At 37.1% G+C, this 19,847-nt stretch overlaps 3 protein-coding genes across 3 annotated transcripts; 1 reads left to right on the plus strand and 2 right to left on the minus strand.

Moving 5' to 3' along the window:
* Positions 1 to 4: 4 nt before the first annotated feature.
* LOC107062895 (uncharacterized) lies at positions 5 to 832 on the minus strand (the record flags this gene model as incomplete). The annotated part of the gene is made up of 1 exon (XM_015314093.1): positions 5 to 832. A coding segment is annotated over exon 1 (828 nt), but the record flags the coding sequence as incomplete, so codon positions are not given.
* A 979-nt stretch (positions 833 to 1,811) lies between these two features.
* On the plus strand, positions 1,812 to 14,519 carry LOC102578146 (N-terminal kinase-like protein). The gene is made up of 18 exons (XM_015314103.1): positions 1,812 to 2,007; positions 2,939 to 3,061; positions 3,787 to 3,895; positions 4,800 to 4,879; positions 4,979 to 5,060; positions 6,247 to 6,386; positions 6,473 to 6,583; positions 6,690 to 6,806; positions 6,942 to 7,031; positions 8,006 to 8,059; positions 8,151 to 8,225; positions 8,438 to 8,513; positions 8,684 to 8,783; positions 10,906 to 10,975; positions 12,509 to 12,579; positions 12,921 to 13,033; positions 13,184 to 13,441; positions 13,829 to 14,519. Exons 1-18 carry the CDS (start codon positions 1,912 to 1,914, stop codon positions 14,182 to 14,184), a joined length of 2,121 nt encoding a protein of 706 aa, XP_015169589.1. The 5' UTR covers positions 1,812 to 1,911; the 3' UTR covers positions 14,185 to 14,519.
* Positions 14,520 to 15,290: 771 nt separating this feature from the next.
* LOC102578691 (pentatricopeptide repeat-containing protein At2g40720) lies at positions 15,291 to 17,843 on the minus strand. The gene has a single exon (XM_006358680.2). The coding sequence runs from the start codon at positions 17,841 to 17,843 to the stop codon at positions 15,291 to 15,293; it is 2,553 nt and encodes an 850-aa protein (XP_006358742.1).
* Between the last annotated feature and the right edge of the window lie 2,004 nt (positions 17,844 to 19,847).

Consider the following 19,847-nt stretch of genomic DNA (forward strand, 5'->3'; position numbering starts at 1 on the left):
CCACCAGTTTATCAATATGGTTGAACCTCTTATGAGCATTTGCCATTCTCTGAAAGAACTTTGTATTTTTGTCCCCTTGTTTTATCCACAGAGTTCTAGATCTCTGTCTCCAAGCTATCTCTTCCTTTTTTGCGTACTCTTCAAACTCTTTTACCACACTTGCTTTTTGAAGAGTCTCTTCTTCAGTTAAATGCCTGGACTGTTGAATGTTGTCAAACTCATGAACTCTGTTGAGCATTTCCTTCTTTCTTTTTTCCAGGTTCCCATAGGTGCTTACACTCCAGTCTTTCAGTTTAGTCTTCATAGCTTTCAGCTTGGAAGCTAGGATGAAATCAGGCCTCCCTTCGAATTCAAACGATGTCCACCAATCTTTAATTCTTTCATAAAAACCCTCGGTCTCCAACCACCATCCTTCAAATTTGAAATATGATTTTGTATGACTCCAACGACCACTTTTAAGTGCAATTGGTGCATGGTCGGAACAAACTCTAGGTAGTAATTCTTGCTTTACATTGCAGAAACTCTCCCCCCATTCAGAGGAGTACATAATTCTGTCTATCCTCGAAACAGCTTCCAGGTTGGATCCCCTGGCCCACGTGTAGTTCCCCCCTTCAAGTGGTGGATCAATTAGCTCCATGTCCTCAATAACATCAGAAAAATCATTCATGTACACAGAGGTTCTGGAGCAGTTCCTCTTTTCTGAAGCATATCTAACAATATTGAAATCACCCCCAAGAACCCAAGGCCCTGTAAATAAACTCCTGACAGCCCCTATCTCCCACCACACCTCCTGTCTTTCTAAGTTGCAAGTTGGTGCATATACCCCTGTCATGTGCCAAGTGAAACCATTTACCCTTGATTTAAAACTGCAAGTCAAGGTGTATGAACCTATCTCCACTACTTCCCTTCCCAAACATTGTTGTCCCACATCATTAATATGCCTCCCCTAGTGCCACTAGCCTGCAGTTCCCCATATTTGACCCCTCTTTTTCCCCACACTTGTTTAATTTCCTCCCCACTATTTCCTTCAAGCTTTGTCTCCTAGAGGGGTAGACCCATTATCCACCGAGTTTTGGACCTTGCACCATTGGCTCTAGGGAATATCTCGGTTTTAAAAAAAGTATCTTCAGACAAGTTACTTTCTCTTTGATGTGAAAGTTCTTGTGAGTTTGGTGGATTGAGGTCAAATGATGTTAAAACAAATAAAATTTTGAAGCGTGCATCTCAATGGATATTATTTGTTAAGCGTAGCTAGAAGAACACTTTCTTTCTCTTTATGGATAACCAATTCATTTTCAAATCTAGTTAGGAGACTTTACCAAGAAATGGGTAAAAAACACCAAGATTTTGCGGTTCTTTTTGTTGGAGTAGCTGTGAGAGATTTAAATACTGATTGGTTGGCTGTTATATGCTTGTGTGTGATTATGCTTTGACAGGTTGATCTTGGAAATCCTTTGGCGTCTAAGGGTGTGTTCGATATGGTGGAAAGAAGACAATGTTTTCCAATTTTCCATGTTTGGTTGGTCAAAATTTATGGAAAATATTTTTTCTAAGAAAACTACTTAAAAATGGGAAAATGACTTCCCTAATGGAAGTAGGGAAAACAAGTTATACAAGTGGCACCACACATTGATTGTGTCCCCCCACCCTCCAACATAACTCATTTTCACTCCCTTCCCCGAGCCCCCACCTCCATCACCCCACACCCCTACCCTCCACACGACCACACCCACCTCCCTTACTATTTGTCTAGAGAATAATATTTTTGCTTACCTACCAAACATAAGAAAATATGAAAGAAACCCACCTTTTTTCCGGGAAAACATTTCCTTCATATGAACACACCCTAAGATATCACTGTGATTCTCATGTCTCTTCAGCGTGTTGTTTACTTTTGACAACATCTGTTTAATGCATCTCACCATATGTGGCAGAGATGAGTATTACGCATGGGGATTGCATCGAATAGCAAAAGCTGTGAGCTTCTTGAATAATGACTGCAAACTTGTAAGTAAATATCTAATGGAATGGATTTGCTTTCCATGTTGAAGATCACATTTAGCTATATTCTCTGGAAGTGATTTGGAAGTTTTGACTATTTGCTAAATAAGATATTGCTCCATAGGTTTGTTTATTTATTTTTGGTGAACAATTTTTTTTTTGAACTTGGGTAACTTCTAGTTTTGGTAAACAAAATTATTGATACCAATTGGAATAATTACAAAACCAGACAGGAGCAGACTTCCTATCTCTAAAAAAGAAACAAAACAGTTCTAATTCTACAGCTTACTGCAAACAGACTGCAGTAGCTTTGTACATAAGATGTTTAGATGCATTTGTTGTATACTCAATCTCCATAATTTAGTCCTTGGACATGGCAGAACCTGGATTTTGGAAGATGGGCCAACTTATACTGAAATTGGACATAAAGACACTAGGGTATCCATTTTTCAAGGAAAATTAAAAAATAGGCAGACTTTTAGAGATTTAAATGTGAAAAAAAAGTAAAAGGGACCATCATCTGCCTGTCCATTTTCATCTGTTTCATTGGCAGTATCTCTTCAGCTTCCCTTTGTACAGAGTTTATTCCAATCTTATCAGAAGGTGGAAAAGGAGATACAACCTGTTAAAAAGGAAGAAAAAAATTAACAAAGAAAGAGGAGATTATATAATGTATTTTTAATGAACAAGTAATTGGCCTGTATATGAGGTAAAAGAAAGTCAAGTTCTGAAATTACTGTACTTCTCCAAAAAGCATAAAAACTAAAACCATAATGACACCTTAATACACTGAAACCACTATAAGTTTACTTAAGTCATTGGCATGTTCTCTACTCCTTTGTGCCCCCCCCCCCCCCCCCAAAAAAAAAAAAAGAAAAAAACTATCTGATTTCTCTTGGTTTGATGGATTGTTTCAGATTGTGCTTTATTGCTGCAGGTTCATGGTAATGTTTGCCTGGCTAGTGTTGTCGTTACTCGAACTCTAGACTGGAAGTTGCATGCCTTTGATGTTCTTTCGGAATTCGATGGGAATAATGAGTCTTCTGCTGGACCAATGCTGGTAACTTATTAGTCACCTCTGCTTCTGGGTTAGATTAGTGAACAAAAGTTCTTTTTAAGTTTTCATATCATATTATCTCAATTTATGTTCTGAACGAAATAACAAGGGATCTTTCCAGACGCCGCCACTTGTTAGCTACTTTCTTTCTTCTGTTCAAGTAAAGTACATAATGAACTAATTATCCTTAAATTTATCTTTTTCAATTTTCCTCTTAAAAGATTTAAATTTCTTTCTTTTGCAATTTTCTCTGATCACATTGATTTTATTGACCAAATTGTGCTGTAACACTGATTTTTTTTTTTGTCTTATGCTACATTTTAGTGTTTGAAAAATAGCTGGGTTGTTATTTTTAAACTGTGAGCCACTGGCACTCGGGGATTTTTTTTTCTGATCAGAAAAGTAAGTATTTTATTGATGTAAAGCAAAGAAAAAACCAGCATAAAGGAAATGCTGCTGCAAAAGCACATCCGAAGAGAACTTTACAAGTCAACTGGCCCTCAGGGATTTCTTAATTATAAAAGAAAGATCTATAGCTGTGCTGTTCTTTTCTTCTTCAATTGTTTTGTTTTTGCTGGGTGGACTACATTACTATCTCATATATTGTTGCAGCATCATCCATTCTGCAGTCTGATGAGTTAATGCTATTCCCTCTCCCGTTTGTTATGCCGCTTAGTGAATGATCTTTATAAATTTATATACTTTTTACCTTTTGTTTTTGTTTTCAGCAATATGATTGGCTTATTGGTGCACAGTACAAACCCATGGAGCTACTCAAGTCTGAGTGGGCGGCAATAAGAAAATCTCCAGCTTGGGCTATAGATTCTTGGGGTTTGGGTTAGTCTCTGTATCTTTGGTTTTAGATGGGCAAGTTGGACATCTTCTTTAGTTTGTTAAAAATATCATTATAAGAATACAAGCTTTCTTGTCATTAGTTTATGTTTCTATAATTAGGTTTCACATTCGGGCATTTAGTTTATGTTTCTATAATTAGTTTTTTCGGAAACAGTCTCTCTACCTCCACGAGGTAGTGGTAAGGTCTGCATACACTCTGCCCTCCCATATCCCATTTAGTGGGATTTCACTGGGTATGTTGTTGTTCTATAATTAGGTTTCACATTTGGGCATTTGAACATTGTTTGTTCTGGTGGGACCCTGTCAATGTTTCTTGCCTTTTCATTTCCTTTGTGTAGAAAAAACTAGAAAGCATTCACACTATCAACCTTTTCTTAGCTAATGACTAAACTCCATACTCCATACCCATTTTCAGATCATCGTTGCGATGCATTTTGGGTTTGTCTTTTTTTTTTTTAATTACTTGGAAGGGGGTCACAATTTTTGGATGTAAATGGATGTTACAGCTTTTGGTTAGCCTTTGGAATGCTGCATTGGTTCTTAAATTTTCTTCTTCCACCATGAACTAATCTTTTGCTCCTGGGTATTATTAGGCTGTCTTATCTATGAACTCTTTTCTTGTACAAAGTTGAACAAAACAGAGGAGCTGCGTAAAGCATTAACACTATCAACCTTTTCTTAGCTAATGACTAAACTCCATACCCATTTTCAGATCATTGTTGCGATGCATTTTGGGTTTGTCTTTTTTTTAATTACTGGGAAGGGGGTCACAATTTTTGGATGTAAATGGATGTTAGAGCTTTTGGCTCGTCTTTGGAATGCTGCATTGGTTCTTAAATATTCTTTTTCCACCATGAACTTATCTTTTGCTCCTGGGTATTGTTAGGCTGTCTTATCTATGAACTCTTTTCTTGTACAAAGTTGAGCAAAACAGAGGAGCTGCGTAATACTGCTTCCATTCCAAAGGTATTGCTGCTAAGTTTCTGGTTTTTATTTGCATTCTCTTGACTATTCTAGCTATATTCTTGTATCCTGTCACAATTGGCTTATGTTCCTGTCTCACAGTCTCTACTTCCAGATTATCAACGTCTCTTAAGTTCTACCCCTGCTCGCAGATTGAATTCATCAAAACTTCTGGAGAATGGTGGTAAGTATCCTTGTTTTAATTTGAGTTTGTTGTTTAAATTTCCTTCTCTAGCTTTCCGATTTGCAGATGGTATCACTATTAACTTTGACTTGCAAAGTTGTTAACTTATTTTTCGGATAAATGTAATGATTGCTTAATCTGCATCGATATATGTTACACACGATATAATTGTTGTGGTGGTATGGATTAAGTCTTTCAAACTGTAGATATTAGCTCTAGATATGCTTGATACTATGTTTTATCTTGCTTCTGAGTCGATTCTTTCCAAAGAGAGATTCACAGAGAAGTGGGTTTGTTCGTTTTAGAAATGGGCAAATGTCTAGCTATTACGTATCTTTGATCAGTAAATCAAAGTTTCCTGGAGGTGGAATATAGTATTTGTAGTCTGTTGTGATTCTTTCATCCTTCCTACCTTCCACTATTTCTTTTGAAGAAAAGGTCAACTTATTTCCCCTAGCTCCCATGAAACCTCTGTTTTAGTTGTGTTGTTTTCATGGTTAAAAAGTGCTTTTAGAGATTGATTGACATGGTATGGTCCTAGATATTTATCATGAAAGTAATTTATTTCATTTCCTCGTCAATTTTGTTTTTTCCTTATTATCCTTCTCACAGAGGCATCTCGTTGTAAAACTTTATAGCCAGTGTTGATAGCTAAATGGAAGTGGAATTTGTGCATACATATCTCTCTCACCTGGTCTGTGTATACATCTTACATTCCAAGATTTCTCTATTCCTCCCTGGATTTTTATTTCTTCTCTGAACCTTATTATATTATCTCTTTTAGACAAGTCCTGAACTCTGATGTATTTCTTCTGGACTTCAGTCTAGCTAAATCACATCAGTGTTATTTGACTCGTCTTACTGATCAGCTTATGGTGCTCATGCCTGTGTTATATTAATATACCTCTTAATCAGCTGGTGCTTCAATTTTTTATTCATCATGTGAACAATATTTGCTAGGCCTAGTTATACCTCTTAATTTGGTGGTTCTTCAATTGTTCATTCAGCTTGTGAAGAATATTTGCTTTTGCTCATCTGGTATGCTTCTGTAGTTATTCCTCTGGGTTTATTCCAAGTCTTGTTTCTTTTTTTATTTGTGTCTTCCTTGAGGTGTTATCATTACTCTTCTCTTTCTAATGTATCATTTACATGCCGGACTCTGAAGTTGCTAATCATACATTGGCAGAATATTTCCAAAACAAGTTATTGGAGACCATACAGTTCATGGAGATTCTTAATCTCAAAGACAGTGTTGAAAAAGACACTTTCTTCCGTAAGCTTCCAAATCTTGCAGAGCAACTTCCTCGTGAAATTGTGCTGAAGAAGGTATTCCCAATTTTTTATCGCACAATACATTTTGGTTCAATGTGACTTGTGTTTGAAATGAAAAAATTAAACAATGTTCGTTGCAGTTGCTTCCTTTGCTAGCTTCTGCATTAGAATTTGGTTCTGCTGCTGCACCTGCTTTAACAGCGTTATTAAAAATGGGTTCTTGGCTTTCAAGTGAGGAGTTTAGTGTCAAGGTAACACTTTCCATCTTTCCTGTTCCTTTATGATTCCAGTAAAGTGATCACATCTTCTCTCGGTTTTTTGTAGAACTTATTAATCAATCCTGTACCTCTAATATAGGTGCTGCCGACAATTGTAAAACTCTTCGCCTCCAATGATCGCGCTATCCGGGTTAGTCTACTGCAGCATATTGATCAGTATGGAGAGTCATTATCTTCACAAATTGTTGATGAGCAGGTATGGGACCAGTGAATACATCTTTGTCACTAAATTTCAAGCACACAGTTACTCTTTTCAAAGCACACATGTCCAAGAACCGAAAAAACCTCTGGCACTTGGATCATGGGAATGGCTAATAATAATTCTGATCAGGTGTATACGCATGTGGCTACTGGGTTCTCTGACACATCTGCATTTCTTCGGGAGTTGACGCTTAAATCTATGCTTGTATTAGCTCCTAAGGTAGATGCATTCTCTATTATAGCTCCTGTACTTCCTATTATTTCAAATTGGCGGCAACTTTTCAACTTTTGGGATAAGTTTTATAGATGGTTCATCATTAAATGTTTTTACATACAAGTTACAACTGGCTACCTGACCTGAAGCATTTATTTACTTGATAATTTGACTCTTTCCTCATGAAGTTTGATCTGGGCAATCTGTAATTCTTGATTCTAAGCATCTGCATGCCACTCTTAAGCATCTTTATTTCCTTAATTGGTCATCTAACAACTATACCTATGCCCAGGGCCTTGGCTTAGTGGTATGAGTGCATCATGCGATGTGTGGTTTAGGCACGCGTCATGGGTTTGAACCTCGTACAAGCCTGATATTGTAGTCATGTAGTGGATAAGGTTAAAGGGGCAGGTCAATTATCCACCGAATTTCAAACCGTGCGCCACTAACCCATGGGGATTTCTCGGTTATAAAGAAAAAAAAAGAATCACTACCTATCTGGACTGCCACAAATAAAGTAAGATTTGATGGTCTTGAGAATAGTTATTGGACTGTGTACTACAATGAATTCTGGATAAAAAAATGTGAGTTCTGGTAATAGAAGATGTGATATCAGCATACAATGTGCATGTTGCATTGTGAAAAATCAACTTCGCGTTATGCACTTTTCTCATCCTTTTATTTTTACTTCTTTCTTCTTGTTTCCATCCTTTAGAAAACTAAAATTATCATATATCAAGTCATCTTTGCATTGAAGAAAAAGTCATTTTGAAAGATATGCTAATGATAGTTTCAACATAAACAAATCAGAAGTTGGTCAATATGTTTCTGGCACATATCCAGCCCCTGATCTGTTTTATGGTATCTGACAAGGATATATTGGTGTTTAGAAATCTTCATGCTTTACCAGTTAAGAAGTTGCATCTTATGTTTGTTCCTAGGATCTTGCAAACTGATGTTCCTTCCAATTCTCATTGTAGCTGTCACATCGCACTATATCAGGATCTTTGTTGAAGTATCTCTCCAAGCTACAGGTATTCATCTTAGGTGCAAAATTACTAATTTTGCTTGTGTGTCTAATTTCTTTGCTTCAGTCTTTTGCTCTTCTATTTGTTGTTTATTTAGGTTGATGAAGAACCTGCAATTAGAACGAACACAACCATATTGCTTGGAAACATTGCCAGTTACCTCAACGAGGGGGTAAGAAGTTGATTGTTTCATTCTCATACAAGTGCAGAATTCATAACAGTGAAATGCTTCTTCAAATGCCTAAAGCACTTTCTTTATATTGGTAACACTTCTTATGTGTAAAGAAAAAAATTAATGGACAGATTTTATTACAGTTCCTTTTTAATGCTTTTGTAAGGCCTCTTTCTGTAGAGATGGAAATTGATGGACCTTTTTGTTTGTAGACAAGGAAAAGAGTTCTAATAAATGCGTTCACTGTTCGTGCCTTGCGTGACACATTTTCACCTGCAAGAGGAGCAGGTAGGATCATATATTTTCTGCATTTTACTTCATATTGATTAGCTGAATAAATCTTCTTGAGTTGATGTTTTCTGCTTAGAATCTTTTGATTTTGTGATGACCGTGATTGCCATTTCTATTCCTCTTTTTCCTCTCTTCATATTAATGGACGTGAATACTCTTTTTGGCAGGTGTCATGGCATTGAGTGTTACCAGTTCTTATTATGACATGACAGAGATTGCAACAAAAATTTTACCTAATATTGTCGTACTTACCATTGATCCAGACTGGTATTTTTCTGATTTCAAGTTACATTTATTGTTTTCTTAATCCTTGCTTTCAGTGTTTTCATCTAGAATCTATCACATCTAGAATAATCTGATACTTCTCCATCTTCTACCGGAAGTTCAACTAATCTTGTCAGAGACTCGCACCAGATCAGAAGTATAAACGATATATATGCCTTCGTTTTCAATCTCCAGTGTGTGGAGAGTATTCTCCAATGGACTCTTTATTCTGATTCAAGTCCATCTAAGATGGTTCTTGAGTCCCATCTCTTCCTTCTCCAGCTAACCATTAGATTTCTCACCTATCTCTCCTTCATGATTTTCTGGTTCCATAAAAAAAGCGGTAGCCCCAAAACTCTGATCCAAACCCAATCATAGATTTTAACAGTCGGAATGCATCCAGACGCCGGTTTCCACCAATTTAATTCCAAGGTGCTTTGCGGCCATCTCCATTCACTAACCAAAATATCTTCCTCCATCTTCCTTGTCAGAAACTTGAATCAAAATTGGAAAATATTCATGTCTTACACCTGAACACCATAAGCATCCTTCCCTGTGTTGTAAATCCATCTACACTGCATCATGAGTTGGATTTTCATATTTGCCGATGAATCTTCCAACCATGCATCTTCTCAGGAGATCTGATTTCAAAGGATAGGTAGCTCCTTCAACTCTGATGGGTTTCCCAGTTGACTACATGACCTGTATCTTATCATTGATCTGCCATTTGCTTCTGGCCAATGCCTCAATATAAGTTCCTTCAGCACTTGCATTTTGCTTTCTATTTGTAGTAGTTGTTCTCTCACATGTAATTAATGTTCTTTTAGTAGTGAAACCTGCCATGTTTGTTGCTACATCCTTCGAACCTGCATTAAATGTATTCTCTGGTACAATAATAACTGAACTTCTTTGTCGCTGTACTGCAGTCACACTCAAATAATGGCCATAGTTATTGAACTTCTGAGAGGAAAAAAAAACTTGCAAGGTGGTCCCTGTTTTCCCATTTGAAGACATTCTCATGGTTCTCTGACACACTTTGCATTGACTGGCATAATCTAAGGAATATCTTCCTGCTGATTGCCATCCTTCACATCAAGTTCTTGCTACACTCAAACCATATCTCTGAATCAGTACTACACACAGTTAGATCATAATCCTTCCCCACCCCGAAATGAAATACATTCTGTTCTCCATACTAAATACCTCCAACCAGAGTATTATGGCAGTCACTAGTGAAATGATTGGCAAAAACACAGCTCCAACGTGAGATCTTCGTTAGAGTTGACTGGATGTGCTCAGAAACTGAACTAAAAATTTACCTTGAAACTAGTAACTGGGAGCATTTTCTCTCTCCCGGAATATGTAAAGCTATGGAGTGCTGTGATTGCTTGTTTCATTTGTGGATGCTTAATGTTAGGCTGATTGAGTCAGTTCTCCAATCTGAATTAGTGTCACAATTATTTGTTCTTTGGCTGTCTAGATGCTTATAGACATTGCTGTAATGGGTTAACTTTAAGAAAGTAACACATATTTGCAGTAGAGGACCTGGTATATTATCCACCAAGTTCTGAATCTGGAAGCCTGGAACAATGGTTTTGTTGGTTATCAAAAGGAACGTTTTGATTTGTTTACTTTGCGAACCTCTAGCTTGTGCTAGTGCCAAGCAAAACTGAACTACAGAAACTTCTAATATGGTATTCCAGAACAGTTTCCGCCTTTTCTACTATCTCTGTTCCACTAGTTTGACTTTTGTCTTATATTAGTGGCAGTTTAAGGATATGAGGTTAATGATTGAAAAGTTAAGTTGATAAAAAAAACATTTCATATAAAGAAAATTAGTTGAAGAGTAAGATTAAGTTGAATCCTTAAAAGAATATAATTAATGCAATGCTGTCAAAACATCTTTGGAATGTCTCAGAGTAGGAAGAGTATGAATTGGGTGGAGGGAGTATTTGTGTGGAATATTTGTTTTCCTTGGCCCAGATGACGGTGAAGATTATTTGATGTTTATCTGCTTGATGTTACTTTGCGAACCTTCATTGTGCTTGAGCGAATCTTTCTTTCTGATCATTTGGACAACCATTTCTGTGTCTGCACTTTCACTGCCCCCTTTTCGATGAAACAGCGATGTTCGTCAAAAAGCATTCCAAGCAGTTGACCAATTTTTGCAAATAGTCAAGCAGCACCATGACAAGGTATATATTCTTCTTGATTTTTATTTCGTGCACATATGTTCTCCACATAATAGTCTTGAGTTTTAAAGCTTTCTTTCTGTGAAGCTCTGATGAGAGATCAATAGATGGTATTACCTTGTTGGGTAACTTTGGCATAGCCACATAAAGGATAAAAAAAAGAAAAAGGTCTTTTACCCCTTTGAAGTCATGAACTGCTTCAGCAGACATAGACTGCCCCTGTTCTTATCTGAAAGAGCAACAATTCTACTTGTTAATCCATGTGATAATTAACTGCTCGGTGGGGCAGTATAGTTCTTCCATTTGTGGGAGCTTTTCCCGGTTTACTTGGATAAACTTTGACATTAGACTGCCTTCAGCTTTGTTAGAGTGGGTTAAAGTACCACATTGGTTGGGGAATTGACAGGTGGTTTGCTTATATGGACTTGGACAGTCCTCCCCTCATGAGCTAGATTTCGAGGTTGAGTTAGGCCCAAGTGTCATATGTTTACCAAAGTCGGGTCCATCTCTGTTTGGGCTCCCGTTCCACGCTCCAGTTGGGCCTACCTGTGAATGGGGGGTATTAGAGTGGGTTAAAAAGTCCCACATTTGTTGGGAATGGATTGGTGGTCTGCTTATATGTACTTGAGCAATCCTTCCCTCATGAGCTAGCTTTTGGGGTGTGATTAGGGATGTCAACTGGGTGGGTTGGGTTGAAATTGGAGATACAAAAATTGATTGAAATAGAAATCGGGTTGGTTATGACCCGCCCAAATTTACTACAGGCTCAAATGAGCTAAAAATTGGGTTGAGTCATGACCCATCCAATTTGATCCACTTAATCTCAATAATTTTAACATATTGTTATTTACTTTTTGTAACCACGATTTGAATTTCAACTCAAGAAAATAAAAAAAAATAAGTTACAAATGGAATAAATCCTAGAAGATATGAAATAGATAGTAATTCATACCTTTCAATATGGAAACATACATTATACCACTGCAAATAAAGTGTCTTAAAACGGGTTGAAATTGGAGATTGAATTGGGCTCAATTGAAGATTCTTTTTAAATGATTACGGCTTGAATGAGTTGAGATTGACCCAATTCAAATTATCTTGAGCCCAACGCATAAATTCTAGGCGGATTACCTATATTTGGACTCATTTTGACACCCCTAGGTGTGAGTTAGGACCAAGACCTAATTTAACAAGCTTTTTGAACATTTTCTGCATCTATTCAGAAAATATTTTCTTGTGTTCAACTTAGGTGTTCTTGTTGGTTTGTTTTCTTCAAATCTAACCTTTTACCACATTAGTGGGCATTTTGGGTATGATCAACATAAATTACTGCTGTTAAGATAATTATTCGTTACTTTCTTGCTTGCTTGCATGTATTTTCTACATGTTTAAATTGTCCTTTTCGTGGTAGTCATTCTCTTCTCCCATCAGTGCCCCATTTCTGATCTTTGTTGCATTTTCACTTGTATGTGAATCTCTTTTTCTTCCTCCCTTCCCCTGGGCTTGCATAATAGGTATTTTTTTGGGCTTATACAGACGAGCACCGGAGATACCAGCACTACAAGCATGGGAACTTCATCAATTCCGGGAAATGCGGGTTTGCTTGGGTATACTTCTGTTCTATATTTTTGCTGCTACTTCAACATTTGACCATCACAACACTGATTTGGCAAGAAGCTGAAAAAATCAAAATTTAAAGCTTATTTTCCTGAATTTGGCCATAATTATGGCTGAAACCTTCTGTTAACTTGTATTTCCTGTGATTATGGCAATTTGAAGGGCGTTGATTGTGTATTAGAGTATTTTATTGAGGAATTATTACTAAGAATGGCTAATGTTTTTGAAGTCTGTTCACTGTGATTGAAGCTGTGTGATTTTCCTTTTCCTTTATTCAGTTTGCATTTTTCTTTCTTGTCTACTTCAATATGCCTTCATTGCTTTGATGCAGCTGGGCTATGAGCTCACTGACGCTTAAAGGAGGCAAAACCTCTGAACAGAATCCCAATGCTCCAGCTATTTCTAGTGTGCCTCTTGCGTCTGCAGTCTCCGATGCTAGCGCAAGTATGATTCTTACCAACTTGTTTCCTTTGCATTATGCTACTTCCGTTAGTGGATAACTGAGATTATTGTCACGTTGCTTTTCAAAATGAGTTTAATGCTTATGAGGATGCCTTTTGTCTCCGGATTTGTTATTGATATTGGTTTCTTCAGATCACGTAGTTGCAGATAGTGCAAGTATAAAACCAGTCCATATAAGTTCTGGAGCAGATGTTGCAGATCATCCTATTCCTGTATCCCCAGCATCATCTGATGGATGGGGAGAACTTGAAAGTGGAATTCACGAGGGTCATGATAGTGACAAAGATGGTTGGGATGACATCAATCCACAAGAAGAACCAAAACCATCTCCTTCTCTTGCAAATATTCAAGCTGCTCAAAGGCGTCCTGTCTCTCAACCAAAACCACAAGGTAGAATGCCTGGTAAATTTGAGTGTAAACAAATGCTTCCATCTAATATATATGTCTCTAGGAAGATTGCAATTCATTGATTCGTGTGTAACAAAAGGCAAGATCCAAGATCAGTGGGGGTTTGGCTGGGTATCAACTTGTGTATGACTGGGAGGATCTCAACTGCTGCAATTCATAATTATAGGTTGTCTGATTGCTCATAGGAAACTTAATTTTTTAACTGATTCTGGCAATGCTCTCCCTTTCCCGTACCCTCCTTCCACACAACCCACCCTAGAGAGCCATAATGAAGGAATTAAAAGAAAATAAAGACTAGAAATAGTAAGCAGATCATATCATTTGATTGTCAGGTCAAGTATAATTTCTTTTCTTTAATGTTTGTGGTAGGTACTGGTTTGCGGGGTAAAACCACTCCTAAGATGAGTAAAGATAATGATGAAGATTTGTGGGGTTCTGTAGCTGTTCCTGCTCCAAGAACAACTTCTCAGCCATCAAACTCGAGAGCAAACAAAACGGTTGACGATGACGATCCTTGGGCTGCCATAGCAGCCCCAGCTCCTTCGTCTAAGCCTTTGAATGTGAAAAGAAGTGGAGCACTTGATGACAATGACCCCTGGGCTGCTATTGCAGCTCCTGTGCCAACTTCCTCTGCAAGGCCTTCAATTGGGCGAGGCCGAGGAACCAAACCTGCAGCTCCTAAACTGGGTGCGCAAAGAGTAAACCGGACATCATCTGGAATGTAAATTACAAAAGCAAAGCTAAGGCTCAGCAGCAGATTTGAGTTGATCCTGTAAATTTTTTCCCCGAGGCGGCTAAAGTTCCAACTGAAATATATAAATGGAAGTTCTATAGATGTGTTGTATTACTTGATTCCTCAATATATAATCGTCTCCTTGTCAAAACACTTGAAATCTCTGTTCTCTTCCTGTAAGAAAAGTAATCAATTCATTGTAAATGATAGATGCCATTACTTTTCATCTAATGTAGAGAGATAGCTTGTAAGTCATTGTGAAAAGCTCTGCAGTATAGTATGTTTGTCTTGTTTTTCCTGTATGTAAAGCTTTATTTTTCAATTTCAGCAGTCGCTCCAAAACGACTCAATGCCAGAATGTTAATTTATTTCAAGTTGATGCAGAATGTAAAAGATGAGTTTTACTTTTAACTTATCAATATATAATAGTTCAAGTCATGAATTTATTTCTCAAATTGAAGTAAGCCAATTTAATAACAGCAATTTTTTACCTGCTATATTAAATCTTACCGACAATAGTAGAAGTGTCACTAAATATTTGTCACATTTAAGTAATTTTACTTTACTCATTATAACAGTATAATCACTAGATTTTTCTGTAACGATGAAATCTCCCAATCAATGATTTTGCGATTACAATGAGTTAAGTATTGTGACTTTACCCGCTATTTCCCGCTGGCAACGTTCAATGGAATGCAAGTTTTTGGACACCTGCTCAGAGAAAAAAAATATTTCAAAAAATTATGGTAAATATAAATTTATGGTAAGAATATGTTTGTCTTGAATAAAATTATTTTCTTTTACTGCTTCGAGAAAGAAACATAAGTTTATAGCATCCTCATAACAACAAAAACATTATTTTATGTAGTATGGTGAAATGTAAGATTGATGAGAAGTCTTGACCGTTCAACATGGCAAGTCAAAGAGGGTATTTTGAAAATGCAAGTTCCCCTTGATGCTGTACTCATGTCGGTTCTTTAAAATACACAACTTTTGGAGAATACAACACGCACCCATTGACATTTTTGAAGAGTCCGAGCAACATATATAACCTTCACCATGTTCGTAAAGGAAGAGATGCAAATTCCTGTTCTCGTCTCATATTGCCTCAGTCTCATAATCTCCTCTCTTTTTCATAATACTTCTGAGACTTTGTAGTGTCTCATAGATCTCAATTGTCTTGGTGGAGGATGAATCACAGGAGTAGAAAACCTCAAGTTCATTTTTCACCTCAATCCAGCTACATCCAGGGTTCTTCTTCAACCCTTTCTGCCTCATCAGAGTCCTCAAACTTGCTGCTTCTTCCCTCATCCCACCTTCCACATAGAGATTTAAAAGTTGAACGTAATTGCTGCCTCTGTTTGGTTCCATCTTCAGAAGGTTCTTGGCTGCTATTTCTCCAAGCTTCACGTTTTGATGAACCCGACAGGCTGACAAAAGACATAGCCACACCCCCCTCTCAGGTTCCACTTCCAAATTCTGTATGAAATTGTAAGCATCTTCCAAGCGTCCAGCACGGCCTAGAAGGTCAACCACGTTTATGTAGTGGTCCATTTGTGGTTTGATTCCATACTCTAATGCCATTAAGTGAAACAGTTTAAGGCCTTCATCCATTAAACCAGCATGGTTGCAAGAGGAAATCAAGGAAAGGAAAGTTACAGCATCAGGCGTCACTCCGGATTTCCTCATGTCATTGAAAAAGTTGATAGCTTTCATACACTCACTGTGAGATCCATACCCTGCAATCATTGTATTCCATGTTACTAAGTTCCTTTTGGACATATACTGGAATATACACTCTGCATACTTTAGGCATCCGCTTTTTATGTACATATCAATAAGAGCATTTTCCACTTGGTTGTCTTCAAGAATTTGATGCCTTATTTGGTAACAATGAATTGCCTTTCCTTTAATCAGTGTTGCTAAGGATGAAACAGCAGCAAGGGCACTAGTTATTGTAACAGCGTCTGGATACAATCCTTGTTGGACAAGTTGAGGAAGAAGATTTAAAGAAAGCTCTGGTAAGTCATTTTTCGAATAACAAGAGATCAGGGAATTCCAAGCCACTAAATTCTTATGGGGAACACCCGAAAAAACCTTTTCAGCCATTTCTGGCTTGCCACAATTAGAATACATATCTACAAGAGAACAGCTCACTGAACTATCTACTTCCTCCCCGCTCTTAACAGTGATTGCATGGATACTGCAACCCAATTCTAAGCTTTCTAGTCCTGCACTAGCATTTATCACCATTGCCATTATATTAGCGTCTGGATTGACCTTATGAGTCTCCATTTCCTTATATATTTCCAGTGCCAAATTGAATTTCTTATTTTGGCAGAGACCTGAGATCATTGAACCCCATGCGACCACATCCTTCTTCTCCATTCTACTGAAAACGTCAAGAGCATCCTTTAACATTCCACATTTTGAGTACATAGTCACTAGAGCACTTTGCAACGCAATGTTATTCTGTATTGGTTTCTTTATCATTTCACCATGAATTGCACTGCCTAAATCATAAGATTCGGTCATACTACATGATATAAGAATATTTGACAAGGTGAAAGAATCAGAAAGGATGCCTCTTGATCGCATCTCATTATACACACACAAAGCATCATCGCCTCTGCCCTTGCCAACATAAGCTGAGATCATAGAATTCCACACTTCAACTTCTTTGTTTAATACAGAATTAAAAGCCCTGTCTGCATCTTCCAACAGTCCAAACCTTGCGTACATAGACAACACCGAAGTACATACATAAGGATCATTCTCAAAATCCATCTTGACAACATCCGAATGGATCTGCCTGCCGAAATCTATATCTTCACCCTCAGCACAAGCCTTCAAAGTACAAGAAAAAGTCGTCGACATAAGTTTGCAGCCCCAATTCTTAGCTAAAGAATAGAGTCTCATGCTGTTTCTCCATAATCCATTCTCCGATAAGCCCCTAATCAATGCATTCCACATGACAATATTATCCTTGTCTTGTACACTCTCAAAAACGCACCAAGCATCTTTTGGCCTACCACAATTTGAGTACATATCAATCAACGCAGTAACCACAAAAGGATCATGCCCAAATGAGTTTCTAATAACATAACCATGAACTTCTTTTGCTTTCGATAACCCCATTCGACCATTAAACAACCCCAGAAGAATACTAAGAGAGTACTCATCAGACTTGACACCAATCTCTTGCATTCTTCTAAACAAATCCATACACTCCTCAGTAAGCTCATTTCTGATATACCCATCTAGCATAGCATTCCATATAGTTACATCTCGATCGAAATCTTCACATTGAGAAATAAAATCAAACACTTGGACTGCATTACAAAGTGAGCTACATTTTACATACATGTTGATGAGTGAAGTGATGATGAAAGGATCATAGTGAAGACCCATTTGAATGATTGTGCCATGGATTATTTTCCCAGTTTGAAGATTTGGAAGAAAAGCGCAAGCTTTTAGGAGAGGAGGAAAAGTGAATTTTGAAGTGTGGAGAGGAAAAAGAGGTTCTTTAGAGTAAGCTAACAGAGCTTGAAGATGGTTTCCTTGTTGGATAAATGCTTTGATTTTGGAATTAACTAACACCACAGCATTGATAGCGGAAAATTGACGGGATTTGAAGCAAAGGAAACGCATAGCATCTGTGAGAAGAAGCTGGACTTGCTCCCATCCCCTGCACTTCAATGGAAATTTTCTTGGAAATAGATCAAGTATGTACAAATACTAAGGATACCAGATTAAAAGTGCATGGCCATCTCATCAAAAACTTAACCATTAGAAAGAGAATACTTGCGGGTTCCATTAGATTTTGTTCAAATAGTATAATTGTCTTAATAAATTCATTAAATATGTACAAATATTAAATTTAGAATTCAGTTATTATCATTTAAAATCGTCATTATAAAATTCAGAACCCATAAAGTTAAAATTCTAGTGTTTGCAACAAATTTTATAAATTACAATCACAAAAAAATATGAAGAAACATAATTTTATTTATCAAGATTGCAGGTATAATTCTGTTGATTCCTTGATTCTTCTCTCATAAGATATTTATCCATAATTTGAGGGCCGTTTGTGGTGTATTTCTCGACCTTTGATGATTTGGACTTGATCTACATAATTTGAGGGACGTTAGTGGCATATTTCTCAAAAGAGGATGATTTGAACTTGATCTACATAATTTGAGGGCCGTTAGTGGCGTAGTTCTCAAACTAAGATGATTTGGACTTGATCTACATATTTGAGGGCCGTTAGTGGCGTATTTCTCGAATTAAGATGATTTGAATTTGATCTCTTAATGAATATTTCATGAGTTTGTGGAATATTTGAGACATTCGAGATCTTTAAAAATACCCAAGAGTTTATGGGATATTTGAGATATTCGAGATGCCTTTTCAAGGGAATATAGCACTCTTTATATGGGCATGAACTAGGGTTTAGGGTTGAGTTGCCTCCAAGAATTCTAATTGGAATTGAACACACCTTGTAGAGTCTCAACTCAAATTGAACACGTCTTGTAGAGTCCTACAAAATTTCAATGTCTACAAATGCCCCCTGCTTCAAGGCTTGTCAGAGTGTAGACTTGATGAAACTCAAAGACGAGCCTTGAAGTATTCATTCTTCCACCTTTGCAACTTCAGATTTGATTTAATTTAAGAGAGAAGGGACGAAGGGAAGATTTGGTCCCACTGGCGGGCCAATTTGTAGACAATAAAATTTACGTCGAGAAAACAATAATCAAGAACGGAAAAGTATCGCAGTAATCGTATTTATTATTTCAAAGTGCGAGTGTTACAATCTCTATGATTCCTCTCAATTCGCCTTTTCAAATATAAATTCAAGGGCTCTTGAGCTTGATCTTGAATTTGTCTTGAACTTGATCTTGGATTCAAGGGCTCTTGAGCTTGATCTTGAATTTGTCTTGAACTTGATCTTGGATTCAAGGGCTCTTGAGCTTGATCTTGAATTTGTCTTGAACTTGATCTTGGATTCAAGGGCTCTTGAGCTTGATCTTGAATTTGTCTTGAACTTGATCTTGGATTCAAGGGCTTTAAAGTTTGTTCTTGAATCTTCGATGAACTTGAACTTGAACTTTATTTTGATCTTGACTTTTACTTGAACTCAAAGGCTTCGAGCTTGTTCTTGAAGCCGATGGTCTTGATCTTGATCGTTCTTGAACTTGAATGCTTGAATTCTTAAACATGTAGCTTATAGAGAATTTTATGGCGTTTGTACCACAGGCTTTCTCTACCTTCTTGTTTAGAATTTTAGGTCCCTTTTCTGAATTACGAGGTCCCCTATTTATAGTTTTAGAATAGAGGAGTTGTTATTGGAACAAGATTCCCTTCGGCCAAATCAAATTTAATTGACATGACATATGGGCTTTATGGAGCGGGCATGTCATTTTTGACACATGTCATGATCCTATTGATTCTTTATTTGACTTGGCATGCCACGTCATTTGCCATGTGGCACCAAAATGGGCCTCTAGGATAAGATGACATTTAGCAAATTGAGCTCATATATTGTAGCCCAAATCAATTAATTTGGACTTTAAACAAATTCATATTTATTGGAATTAAGTAATTAACCAATTAAATTAATCCATAATATTTATTTACACCAACATATTTATGAAT

This window comes from Solanum tuberosum, unplaced genomic scaffold (genome assembly GCF_000226075.1).
Source record: "Solanum tuberosum cultivar DM 1-3 516 R44 unplaced genomic scaffold, SolTub_3.0 scf00279, whole genome shotgun sequence".
NCBI classification, from domain to species: Eukaryota; Viridiplantae; Streptophyta; class Magnoliopsida; order Solanales; family Solanaceae; genus Solanum; species Solanum tuberosum.